This window comes from Heteronotia binoei, unplaced genomic scaffold (assembly GCF_032191835.1).
Source record: "Heteronotia binoei isolate CCM8104 ecotype False Entrance Well unplaced genomic scaffold, APGP_CSIRO_Hbin_v1 ptg000322l, whole genome shotgun sequence".
NCBI classification, from domain to species: domain Eukaryota; kingdom Metazoa; phylum Chordata; class Lepidosauria; order Squamata; family Gekkonidae; genus Heteronotia; species Heteronotia binoei.
Genome location: NW_026800016.1, coordinates 224458 through 237409, shown reverse-complemented (window position 1 = coordinate 237409; position 12952 = coordinate 224458). Strand labels below are relative to the sequence as shown.

Sequence of the window (12952 nt, the reverse complement as noted above, 5' to 3'; positions counted from 1 at the left end):
CCTGCCACAAGACCCCACAACCCCCCCCGCCTTGAGATTAGAGGGAGTGCAGCCCCTCCCCCCGCTATGTGCCCCTGCAGCCAGCTGCGCCCCTTCCTCTGCTACAATCGCCCTGCCCTGCCCCCCCCAACGCTGTGAGGCAGACCAGCCAGCAGCTTCTCAAGCAAGAGACCCCTCACGATGGCGTGCAGCAGGGCGGGGGGCAGCGTCTGGCCTAGAGAGAGGAGGGCAAGGCTGCGGGGGGGGGGAGGAGCTTCCTCCAGGTGGGGGGGCGGTGGCAGGAAGAGCCTCTTTCTGCAGAGGGGGCTACTGTCTCCGGCCTGAGTGAATATCCAGCGAAGGAAAGAAAGGAGGGAGGGAGGGAGGGAGGGAGGGAGGGAGGGAGGGAGGGAGGAAGGAAGGAAGGAAGGAAGGAAGGAAGGAACGGAGGCAGGGAGGAAGGAACGCAGGGGGGAAGGAAGGGAGGGAAGGAAGGGAGGGGAAGGAAGGGAGGGGAGCGGAGGGGGGAAGGAAGGTAAGGAGGGAGGAAGGAGGAGAGAGGGAGGGAGGGAGGAAGTGCTTCTCAGGAGGGCTGGATGCCAAGAGGGCAGTGTTGGCTCCAAGGGGGTGTCAGGGAGGAGCTGGCGGGGGGGGGGGTTCCCTGCCAGCTGAGCCACTTCTTGCCTTCTTCTGGAGTCACTGGAGCTGGCCCAGGAGCCCGCCTTGCAGGGGATGTTTTGGGGGAGGGGGCCTCTGCCAGGATCAGTGCCCAGGAGGGTCAGTGCTGGCTGGCCAGTCTTGGTGCCTCCTGCTGCCCGCAGACAGTTCTCTGGGGCTCCCGCGAGGGCCTTACATCTCATCGGAGTGGCGTGGCTGGAGGATCACGCTCGTGGTCTGCTCCACCCAGCTCTGCTTCTGCTCGGCAGAGGCAGGCAAGGAAGCCGGGTGCTGCCCCGAGGAGAGGGGCTTCTCTGGAGCAGGAGGAGGAGGAAGCCCCCCTGCGGGCTGCGGGGGAAAGGAGTCGTCGGGTGTGGAGCTGTTGCTGGTGGCAGCTGCTTGTGCCTCTGGGGGACGTGGGCTGCCCTCCAGGGACTGGTTGACGCTCCCTGGGGCCTGTGCAGGAGCGTCTCTGGGGGGCAGGAACGTCTCCTCGGGGTGCAGCAGCGGAGGACCAGCAGAGAGGTGGTTGCGGAGGGTGGCTGTCGTCTGGAGTGCTTCGGCCTGCGGCTGTGCTCCGTCGCTTGGGTACTCACGCAGCTTCCGGGATAACACTGCAAGGGTGCAGAAGACAAGGGGAGTCAGCAGCACACCACTGTTCCCTCTCACCTGAGGGAGTGTGAGCTGGCTCACAGCTTTTTAGCCTCCTGTTCACACCTTTTTGTCTCAGCTCAGGAAGCATGGCCCCAGAGCAAGCAGTAGCTGGCTCACTCCCTTACAAGAGTGCAGAACTTTTGCTCACCAGACTCCACAGCTTAGAGGGAGGGAGCGCTGCAGCAACCCAGGGCAGAGGACAAAACCAACCTGGGGTGGGGCAAGGAAACCGTGACCTCTTGCCCCAAAGGTGGCAGCACTGAGCAGTCGGGGGCTCTCCTCCTCTCCCCCCCGTCCCACAGGTGGTGCCCACAGCAATTCACGCCCCCCCCCCCCGGTGTATGTCCTTTCCCTTAGGCGGGGTGGGAGGATATTAAGCAGTTTCCTTCCCAGCAACTGGGCCCCTGCCTCCGGAGGAGAAGGGGCTCTTCCTTCACCCCACCAGCCCAGCTCCACCTGGGCAAACCCCTTTCCCTGCCCAGAGAGGCCAGCTGAAACGCCTGCCCTGCAGGGGGGGGGCAGTGAGAAGCAGCAGCTTCCTTGACTTCCCCTCTCTGCTGAACTCTGTCTGGAGGGGCAAGCATGAACATATGAACATATGGAGCTGCCTTATACTGAATCAGACCTTTGGTCCATCAAAGTCAGTATTGTCTTCTCAGACTGGCAGCGGCTCTCCAGGGTCTCAAGCTGAGGCTTTTCACACGTATTTGCCTGGACCCTTTTTTGGAGATGCCGGGGATCGAACCTGGGACCTTCTGCTTCCCAAGCAGATGCTCTACCACTGAGCCACAGTCCCTCCCCAAAGAAGGGCCCTCCCAATGTGCAGAAGGAACATCAGGCGTTCCCTGAAGAGACGGAAGGAGAACACAACAGCAGCCACCACTGGTGTACCCTGCCCTCCCAAGGACAAGAACTGCCCCCTCCCCCAGGCATTCCAGAGCTGCTCCTGCAGTTCCCGGAAGCCCAGGGAAAGGCTGCTCGGCCGGCCTGTTCTGGGGCAGGGGAGGGGGAGCCCTAAGGCCCGGACCCCCCAAGGGGCAGGTGAGCAGGCACTGCTCTGGAGGTGCCCACAGGCCGAGATCCGTGGGAGAGGTGGCCCTGCAAGGACCGGCTGGTTTCCCCAAAGAATGGCCTTTCTCCCCCCCTTGGGGGGTCTCTCTCTTCTGCGTGGGAGGCTGCCTGGACATACCTCGGACAGGGCACAGAAAGACCCCCAGCTGTGGTCGCTGGTCCTTCTGGAAGGGGGCACCCCTAGAGGTGGGGCAGGGACTACAACTGACCTATGGGAAACCTCTGCGCCAGATCCTCGGGGGCTTGCCATCCTGCCCTTCTCCTCCTCCGCAGAGGGAGTGGGGCTGCAGAGGGGTGGGGGAGGGGCAAGACAGAGGGGCGCTCTCCCTCCTCTCAGGGGCCGGCCCAGCGCTTCCCTTCTTAATTAAGGGAGCCAATCTTTTGAAATTCTTTTGACAACCTGGAAAAGGCTTTATAAAACGTGTTTCAAGTTCCAAGTGTCTTGTGCTCTAATTGGAGTCCTTAATGACTTCCATGGTTTTATTGTCATGAGCTGCCTCAAGCGACTTCTCTACTGCCTGAGGGGCCCTTGTCTAAAGACTAAAAGTACCCCCCCATGCAGGAGGGAGGGGCTACTGAGGGCTTCCTTCAAAATCAAATCCAGCTGTGGCACCAGAGGCTCCTGCTGAGGAAACCCCCCCACACACATGGTTGTTCAAAATGTCAGAACTTTGTTGTGGGGTGCCCAGAGAGGCGGGGGGAGGGTGCCCTCTGCCCAGATCCTGGTGCCAGCCAGGGGCTGCCTGTGCCATGTGCTCTTTCCCAGGAGCCGGAGTCCCTCAGACGCACTGCCCTCCCCCCCCTCCCCGCACTCTGCACCAGGATTAAGCACATGGGCGGGGAGGGGGAGCCATAAAGCAGAGACGGGGGTGCGCTGGGACTCACTCATTCCCTCCTCCAGAGTGCCGCCCCCCCCCCAGCTCAGCCCCCGCAGGTCTCACCCACCTCCTTGGAGCTCCAGCTGCTGCCGCTCCCGGCCTCCAAAGGGATACAGGCTGGGCGAGAGGAGGAGGCAGAAGGACAAGAGCAAGACCTGCCGGGGGAGACACAGCAGCCCTCAGCAGCAGGGAGTAGCCCCGCTCCCCGGGCCTGCAAGAGGCACTGCTCAGCCTGGCTGGCCTCCAGCAAACGGCAGGGGGCCCACTCACCATGATGCAAGTGCTGGCCGTGGTGGTCTTAGTGGACAACTGGTGGACCAGGCCTTGCAGCTTCTGCAGCTGCGCCAGCAATGACCTGCAGCAGAGCCAGAGTGGTGGATCAGGGCCCTGGGGAAGAGCCTGCCGCTTGCCTCAGTGTTCAGCGGCCAAGCAGGGCAGCGGGAAGCCCGACTGCTGGATCCAGAGCAGGCTACCCTGGAGAGCACGACCGGAGCCCCAGACTCCCCTCCTGTGCCAGGGGCCAGCCGCTCTCTCAGCCTCCCTTCCCAGGAGGCGTCTCCACTGCTGCCCCACATCACAGGCACCAAAGGCCCTGGTTGCGGAAAGGGCAGCTGCAGCCGCCGTCTGGCCGGATTGCTGGGCAGCAGTATGGAGGTCCCACTGATCCCCCCCCCTCCAGTAACTCACATGTTCTGCTTCTGCAGCAACTGCACCTGCTTCTGGAGCTCGCTGTTGTGGGCTGTGCAGGCCACCACCCTGCAGGGAGCGACAGGGAAGAGGAGAGGTCAGGGCTGCCCCCCCCAGATGGGACGGCCAGGAAGAGAAAGAGTAGCTCCTTTGCCAGCTGGGAAGTTCTGGGCCTGGGGACTTGGCGGGGGGGGGGGGGGGTTGGGCCTGGGAAGAGCAGCAGAGGGGCTGCTGGCATGCCCAGCCTCCCAGGCCTCCCTGCAGGGCAACGCCCGCCCACCCCCGGGCGCCTCCGCCTGCCCCACCTGCTCTCCAGGCTGTCCACGTAGACCTTCTTCTTCCGGCGACTGTCCTGAGCCGACTGCTTGTTGCGGATCTTCCGACGGACCCTCTTCAGCACCCGCTCCTCAGCCTGCAGGGCAAATCCCCCCCGGGTGGTGGTGGTGTGAGCCACATCTCTCTCTCTGCCCTGCTGCCATGAGGGCTCAGCCCCAACCCCCCCTCCCCCTGGATCAAAACTGGTACATGAAGCCCAGCGCTGGTCTCGCTGGGACAGACAATTCCCAAATCAAGTGCAGGCTTAGGGGGGTCTGAACTTGCCGAGACTGAGAGGGGAAAAGACCGAGGGTTGAAAGTACCAACCTGTGTGCTGCAGCAGCAAAAAGAGCAAACTCTAAGCTGGGGGGGGACTGCTGATGAAAAAGCTGACATTGTAATGCCCCTGGGCAGATCTCTGCTGCGGCCTCACTTGAAATGCTGTGCACAGGTCTGTGGGGGAGTTCTCAACAAAAGAGGGGGGCAGTGGTGACAGGGGAATCCTGGGACCGCCCCCCCCCCCGACCCATTTCCAATTTGGTGGGCAGGGCTGGCTGGGCACAAGGGAGAGAGACTCAGACCAAAGCTTCCTTCTCCCTGCAGTTTCTTATGTTCAAGGGCTGCAAGGAGTCTAGACTCAAAAGGCAGAGCCCCTGCTCCTGTGTCGCTGAACACATGGAGATTTGATTCCATAACAACTGATACATTTTTGCAGGGCTTTCTGTAGAAAAAGCTGAGCAGCCCACACGTCCTGACATCACCATTGTTTCACATAGGGATCTTTTGTAGAAAAAGCCCAGCAGGGGCGCATTTGCATATTAGGCCCCAGCCCCTGAGGCCAAGCCAGCCGGAACTGTGTTCCTGGGCACTCCTGCTCAAGAAAAGCCTGCAGTGTCCTACCGGGTCCAGTACAAAGTGCTGGTCATTACCTTTAAAGCCCTATATGGCCGAGGACCGACCTACCTGAGGGACCGTCTCTCCCTGTACGAGCCCCAGAGAGCACCGAGGTCAGTAGGAAAAAACAAACTGACCATCCCTGGGCCAAAAGAAGTGCACGGGCCTTTTCCACCGCGGCCCCATACCTTTGGAATCAGCTCCCAGAGGAGGTGCGGGCCCTGCAGAGCCTTGATCAGTTCCGCAGGGCCTGCAAGACCACCCTCTTCAAGCTGGCGTTCATGAACGGCTGAATTATAGTTGTAACAAAGGAAAACGGTTCGCTTCAGGGACCTTGTCACTATGTTAACTGACAGGGATAGCGTCAAAACAACAATGTTACTGTCAGATTTAGAAATGTTTTAATTAAGTATTGACTGGTTTTTAAAAATGTTAATCTAATGTTTTTATCCACTGTATTGTTTGCTTATGGATGTTGTTAGCCGCCCTGAGCCTGCTTCGGCGGGGGAGGGCGGAATATAAATAAAATTTTATTATTATTATTATTATTTTGTTGGAGCATGGGGTTGTTGGGCTGGGCTCCAGCTCCCCTCCCCAGGCGGTAAATGTCTTTTTTGGGAATGAGGCCAAGGAGTGAGCTTCAAGGGGGAAACTGCCACGGAATTAGGGCCTGGGCTCAGCCTCCGTCCCCTGCTAAACGTGTCACTTTAAAGGCTGTAGTAAAGTCGCCTCTGCAGCCGAATCTTTGGCACTGCTTCCCAGGAAGCTGCAGGACTCTGCTGGTGCTGCGGCCTTCCTGGTACCGACACCCCCCCCCCCCACAACTTTTGCCTGAGGGGGTGTTTAGACATTCTGGGAGTTTTTAGTGTCTCTATCAGAGGCTAAACAGACAGGGTATCAGAACCCAGCTTCCTGCCGCCAGATAGAAAGAAGGGGAAGGGTTTGGGTCGGTACATCAGGTCAGTTCTAGTTTGACCTCTGCCATATCGGAGGTATTCCTACATGACAGGCACATCAGCAGGGACACTCGCAGCTATAGGTCCACGAAGGATATATACTAATGGCTGGAGATGCTCACCAATGCCAAGGAGCCTTGAAGCCGCAGCCAGAATACATTCCTTATTTACGTGGTGTGCACTGCGGATTTCTGTATTCTACTTGGAACATAATAAACTGAACTTAGAATAAAGCGGCAGTTTGTGACTCACTGTCTTCCTGGCAAAGACGTGCCCAGCCAGCCCCACTCACCAAGCTGGGTAACGCTGCCGGCCACCCCCTTTGCTGACAAGTTCACCCACAGTTCTCATCACCGCATCTTAAGAAGCACATGGCAGAGCTGGGAAAAGTCCAGAGAGCGACCAAGAGGATGAGGCGGTTGGAGCCCCTTCTCTAAGGCCACTGGGACTTTACACTTTTGGAAACCAAGGGGGGACAAAATAGAGGTCTATCAAACGATGCATGGGGTGGACAGAAGAGACAAAGTGAACTTCTTCTCTCTTTCTCTTGAAATACTAGAACTTGAGAGCAGTGAATGAAACTGTTGGACAGTAGGTGCAGGATGAACAAAAGGAAATACTACTTTGCAGAAAGAGATTAAAATGTGGAATTTGCTCACAGAAGATGTTGTGACGGCCACAAGAACAGGCAGGTTGAAAAGAGAATCATGGAGGATAAATCCAACAATGGCTATTAGCCATAGGGATTGAGAAGAACCTCCACATCCAGAGGTAGTCAACCTCTGAATCCCAGAGCTAGAAAGCAACAACAGAGGAAGGCCTCAGCCTCCATGCCCTGTTGTTGGCTGTTCAGAGGAACTGGTTGGCCAATGTGTGAGATATGAGAATGCTGGACTAGATGGACCCTCACTGGTCTGACCCAGCAGGGCTCTTCTGATGTTCTTTTCAGGGGAAGGCCTCGGCCTCTCTGCCCTATTGTTGGTCCTCCAGAGGATCTGGTTGGCCACTGGGTGAGAGAGGAGGCTGGACTAGATGGACCCTCCCTGGTCTGATCCAGCAGGGCTCTTCTGATGTTCTTCTCAGGGGAAGGCCTCGGCCTCTCTGCCCTGTTGTTGCTCATCCAGAGGAACTGGTTGGCCACTGTGTGAGACAGGAGGCTGGACTAGATGGGCCCTCCCTGGTCTGACCCAGCAGGGCTCTTCTGAGGTTCTTCTCAGGGGAAGGCCTCAGCCTCTCTGGCCTGTTGTTGGCCCTCCAGAGTAACTGGTTGGCTCCTGTGTGAGGCAGGAAGCTGGACTAGATGGACCCTCACTGGTCTGGTCCAGGAGGGCTCTTTTGATATTCTTTTCAGGGGAAGGCCCTGGCCTCTCTGGCCTGTTGTTGGCCCTCCAGAGGAACTGGCTGGCTCCTGTGTGAGGCAGGAGGCTGGACTAGAGGGACCGTTGCTGGTCTGACCCAGCAGGGCTCTTGTTCTTATGGACTTGGTGCTTGTGCTACAGACAATGATTGCCCTAGATAGGGAACCTCCTCCATCTTAACTGAAACCTCCAACTCTCAGCCCGGCATAAAACCCCAGGAAACTTCTGCTGGGCTCGGGGGAGGGGTGTTTCTGCCACACATGCCAACTCCCTCCCCTGCTGCACGGGACCCCATTTCTGGGGCAGGCTTGGGCTGAGGTAAGGGGCACTTGCCTTGGTCAGGGGAAGGTTGGACGGGATTGAAACCCCCTCTTTCTCCAGAAGCCGTTTCTCCTCGTCGGTCAGGATCAGCTCTGGGAAAACAATCTGAAAATGTCCCCAAATAAGCAAAGGGAGAGATGAGGTGGGGTGGAGGAGCAAAGCTGGGAGATGCAGGCTTCTGCCTGAGAGGCACACCTGCCAGTTGAGCCCTACCTGCAGCTCCATTCCAGGGCGGGGCTCCTCAATGGACACCATAACAGGGGGGCCATAGTGGCCCCCAGGGCTGCCGCTGGACTCGTCAGAGGTCTCTGCCTCCCCCCACGTCTCTGGAAGAGGAAGGAGTCCCTAAGTCAGGCACGGAAGGGAACAGGGGCTGGAGCTCCCAGCCCGCCCCCCCTTGCGGGGCTCACCCAGCTGAATGGCCACGTCGCTCTCGGGGAGGCTCGGCGGGTGCAGGGAGTAGTTGTGGTCGGCTTGGATGCTCCGGGAGGCCGCGGGTGGCTCCAGGGTCGCAGGGCTGCTGTCGGCCGGGTCGTCTCCGAAGGCGGTCAGGAGGCAGCCGAGGAGGTCTTGCAGCGCCTCCTCCCCGAGGTCCTGCCAGGGCAGAAGGCGGGGGGGGGGGGTGAGGGGAGGGGTGTGGCGGCGCTCCCTGCCTCCCTCCCTCCCGGGGCTGGGCTCACCTCCGGCTCCAGCGGGCTCCAGTCCTCCGGGGGCGCGGGGCCTCCTCCGTGGTGGCCCCTGTGCTGCAGGGCGTGACGGCCCTCGCCGCTGCCGTCGTGCAGGAGGAGGAAGTCCAGGAGCTCCTGCTCGTCCGCCAGCGCCGCCATCTCCTCTGCGGGGGGGGGGGGAGAAGGGGAGGCCTCCTTCAGGGGGGGGGAAGCGCCCCTCCCTCCCTCCCTCCCGCCCTCTCCTCACGCCCCCGGGGGCCTACCTGGCCTCCTTCCTTCCCGGCCGGGCTCCGCTTCCAGCACGGCAAAGGTGACGCGCGCCTCCCAGGCCGCTGATTGGCCGGGCGTGGCGTCCCCTCGGGTGCGTCACGGCGCCGCCGCCCGGCTCCAAGATGGCGTCCCGGGGCGCAGGCAGGGCGGGGCGGGGCCTGCTGGGAGTGGGCGGGAAGGGAAGGGAGCGCCGCCTGGTTCGCCCGGCCTCGCCTCGCCTCTCCCTCGCAAGCTGCCCGCCGCCGCCGCCGCGTCCCCTCAGGTAGGGAGGCCGCGCGGGGGGGGGGGCTCCTTCGGGCCTCGGGGGAGAGAGGCTGCGTCCCCCGCCGCGCTGCAGAGCCAGGGCGGGAGGGCGGGAGACGGGCGGGGGGGGGAGCGGAAGCGCCTGTGCCTGGCTGGCTGCCTCTTGTGGGCGCGGCGGCGGCTTTGCATGCCCCGCGGAACCACAAACTGCCAGGGCGGCGGAGCGGCAGCCTCCTTCCTTCGGGGGGGGGGCTGCGTTTCCGGGCTCTTGTGCCCCCCCCCCCGGCAGCGGGACAGCCCTGAAGCCGCTCCCCCCCCCCCCGGACATGTCAGGCTGCAGCCCTCGTCCCCCCCGCGAGGGAGGCTCCGCAAGAGTGTGACCCCCAGTGCCCGGCCCCCCTCCCCTCCCTTTCGGTCACCGCTGCTCTGCAAGAGAAGGGAATGGGCTTCTTGCTTCACCTCAGGCAGAAAAGGCTTTCCCGCTCCTGGCATGCACAGCCGGAATAGCTTCCAGGACACGTTGCGGAGAAAAATATTATTTTTTGGAGGGGGTCCAGTGCAGGGAACTGATTGCAATTTCTGCATGACTTTGCCCCCCGCAGTCCTTTCAATCGGACAAGCAGTGGATTCCAGTAGCCCCTGAGAACCATGCGGAAAGTATGCCTCTCCCCCCCCCCCCCCCCCCCCGTGTGGAATAAACAATGACTGTTACCAAATAAGGAATTCGCAGGCAGCCGGGCCTCTCCTGGCCACACTGTTTGAAGGACTGAGGACACAGCAAGCCAGAGGAGCATTTGACACTGATGCAAGCAGGATCTTCCCCCCCACCACCAAAAAAGAGAAATGTGTAATAGTCTGTGCCTGCCATAGATCCAGGTGGGCAGCCAAGTCACGCCATTAAATGCCAACAATGCCCTTTGGTTCTCTGCATAGGACATAACAGGTCTGCCCCAAAGGATAAATGCACACACATCTAGCATCAGGAATCACAAGACTGAGAAACCTTCAGGCTTTCAGGAGATTCAGTGGGTGACCGCAAAGGAGCTATTTCATTGCAAAAGAACTTCAGGAACAGTCTGGGAAGGGAAATTGCGGAATTAAAAGTTACTAGGAGTAAGGCCCCTTGTGAAGAACAATACAGGAGGCTCTAGAAGGAGGCTCTGGCTGAGTGCCCCCCCCCCCGCTGTCTTCACACCCACCCAAGTGAAGGCATTCACCCCCCCCCCCCACACACACACACACCTCTCAAGGGGAGCTGATCTCTGCCATCTGGAGAGCAGCTGTAATTCTGAGTGATCTCCAGACCTCACCTGCAGATCGCAACAGTGGTTCCCCAGGAGGAAATGGCGTTAAACCTGTCTGAGGTTCCACCCCTCCTCAAACCACACCGTCTCTAGGCCTCACTTCTTAAATCTCCAGGAATTTCCTAAGCTGGAGTTGGCAACCCTTCAGCCTCTACATAGGGAAAGGACAGTTTTCGCAGTGGAGGGGGGGAGCTGATATCATTCTCCTCATTCCTCTCTCCCCTTTGACCCTGTGAAGCTTCCCTGTCTCCTTCTCAGGTGACCATCCTGGGGCAAGGCTGAGGGGGGAAAGTTGGGACAGCCATGCCTTCTGGGGAAACGCTTCCGGTGGTGGCAGGCTCCCTGGCTGTTTCAACAGGCTTTGGAGAGTGTGTGTGCTGTGAGCCGTTGATGCGGCAGCAGAGGTCTGTTGCTGGCAGGGGCTGTGAGGATGCAGTAGAGTGGCGGCCTTTCTGAGGCCAGTTGACAGAGAAGACGGGAGAAGCATGGGAGATGCGTCTCTTTCAGATGTAAGACTGTTTGGGCAGTTTGTTCAACATTCCTGGACCCGCAGTAGGTGGGGGCAGGGGAGTCAGCCAGTGGGAGGCCAGAGATGGTGACAGACAGTTCATTAGCCAATCGTGGATACCCTGCATCCAATGAATAAGGAAGCTGGGATTTGCTGCCATGCAGATTATTACTAAAATACTGGTTCTTTCTCTCAAACATATGCTAACCTCATTTAGTCTTTACATATGTGTTCTCCCCAAGAAGAGCTATACATCTTTGTTCTAGTGTTTCTTATTTGGAATACTGATTGTAAAGTAAGGTAGTGAATATTGGAATGTATTTTGCTGATCTGATGACACAGAACATAAGAGAAGCCATGTTGGATCAGGCCAATGGCCCACCCAGTCCAACACTGTGTCACACAGTGGCCAAAAAACCCCCAGGTGCCATCAGGAGGTCCACCAGTGGGGATGGGACACTAGAAGCCCTCCCACGCCCCCCCCCAGCACCAAGAATACAGAGCATCACTGCCCCAGTCATAAGAACACAAGAGAAGCCATGTTGGATCAGGCCAATGGCCCACCCAGTCCAACACTGTCACACAGTGGCCAAAAAACCCCCAGGTGCCATCAGGAGGTCCACCAGTGGGGATGGGACACTAGAAGCCCTCCCAAGCACCAAGAATACAGAGCATCGCTGCTCCAGACAGGGAGTTCCATCAATATGCTGTGGCTAATAGCCACTGATGGACCTCTGCTCCAGATGTTGATCCCATCCCCTCTTGAAGCTGGCTATGCTGGCAGCTGCCACCACCACCTGTGGCAGTGAGTTCCATGTGTTAATCACCCTTTGGGTGATGAAGTACTTCCTTTTGTTCATTCTAACCTGACTGCTCAGCAATTTCATTGAATGTCCATGAGTTCTCTTATTGTGAGAAAGGGAGAAAAGTACTTCTTTCTCTACCTTCTCTATCCCATTCATAATCTTGTAAACCTCTATCATGTCACCCCGCAGTCAATGTTTCTGCAAGCTAAAGAGCCCCTAGCGTTTTAACCTTTCTTCATAGGGAAAGTGTTCCAACCCTTTAATCATTCTACTTGCCCTTTTCTGCACTTTTTGCAGTGCTATAATATCTTTTTTGAGGTGTGGTGACCAGACTTGTACACAGTATTCCAAATGAGGCCATATCATCGATTTATATAAGGACATTATGATGCTGTTTTGTTTTCAATTCCCTTCCTGATAATTCCCAGCATGGTATTGGCCTTTTTTATTGCAGTTGCACACTGCCTTGACATTTTCAGTGAATTCTCTACCATGACCCCAAGATCTTTCTCTTGGTCAGTCTCTGCCAGTTCACACCCCATCAACTTGTATTTATGGTTAGGATTTTTGGCCCACATCTGCGTTACTCCGGGGATATGACACTGCATCCCACCTCAAAGAAAAGGTTGTTGTTAGTTACCTCCGTGCTTGAGAGGAGATGAATGGAGCGTAACAGCAGGGTGTCAGTTAATTACTCTTAGCATTCAACAACTTAGAAGGACACATTTATGCTTCGGTCTTGTATTTTTACATATTTATTTGTTTCAGAGTGTTTCCCTCCATAATTAAATCCAAACAAGTGGTGACCATATAAACTTAGCTTGTTATTCCTGCTTGGTCCTTGTATCTGTTAAAACATCGTCATTATTGTAGACTAACTTGCTGTTCACCCTTGGTCTGTATATATGGACTGTAAATTTCCATTTCAGTGTATCTGAGGAAGTGTGTGTGCACACGAACGCTCACGGAACCTGATTAAAACTTTGCTGGTCTTAAAGGGGCCTGAGTCCACTCATAGCTTGTGCTCTGCAGCAGTTAAGTCATGGAGTGGAGGCAACCCTGAATTTAATTCTCAGTGGTGCACAGGGTCTGGGGTGAGAGCGAGTGCTGCAGAAACCTATTGCAGGGCTGTTGAGCTCAGTGCTTACATGCAAGTGTCCAGTATCACCACACTGTTTTCCCCAGAAGAGGGAATTAGTTATGAAGAAGCTGAAAGGGTAAGTTCTGAAAGGTGATATGATCACCATCTTGAAGTACTTGAAGGGCTGTCATAAGGAGAGCCAGTTTGGTTGTAGTGGTTAAGTGTGAGGACTCTTATCTGGGAGAACCGGGTTTGATTCCCCACTCCTCCACTTGCACCTGCTGGAATGGCCTTGGGTCAGC

The 12952-nt window shown here is 57.6% G+C and overlaps 1 protein-coding gene across 1 annotated transcript; it reads right to left on the bottom strand.

Moving 5' to 3' along the window:
* Window positions 1-828: 828 nt before the first annotated feature.
* On the bottom strand, window positions 829-8597 carry CREB3 (cAMP responsive element binding protein 3). The gene is made up of 9 exons (XM_060263513.1): window positions 8451-8597; window positions 8181-8364; window positions 7984-8096; window positions 7783-7875; window positions 4232-4338; window positions 3927-3995; window positions 3510-3594; window positions 3307-3394; window positions 829-1250 (listed from the first exon to the last, which is right to left on the bottom strand). Exons 1-9 carry the CDS (start codon window positions 8595-8597, stop codon window positions 829-831), a joined length of 1308 nt encoding a protein of 435 aa, XP_060119496.1.
* Between the last annotated feature and the right edge of the window lie 4355 nt (window positions 8598-12952).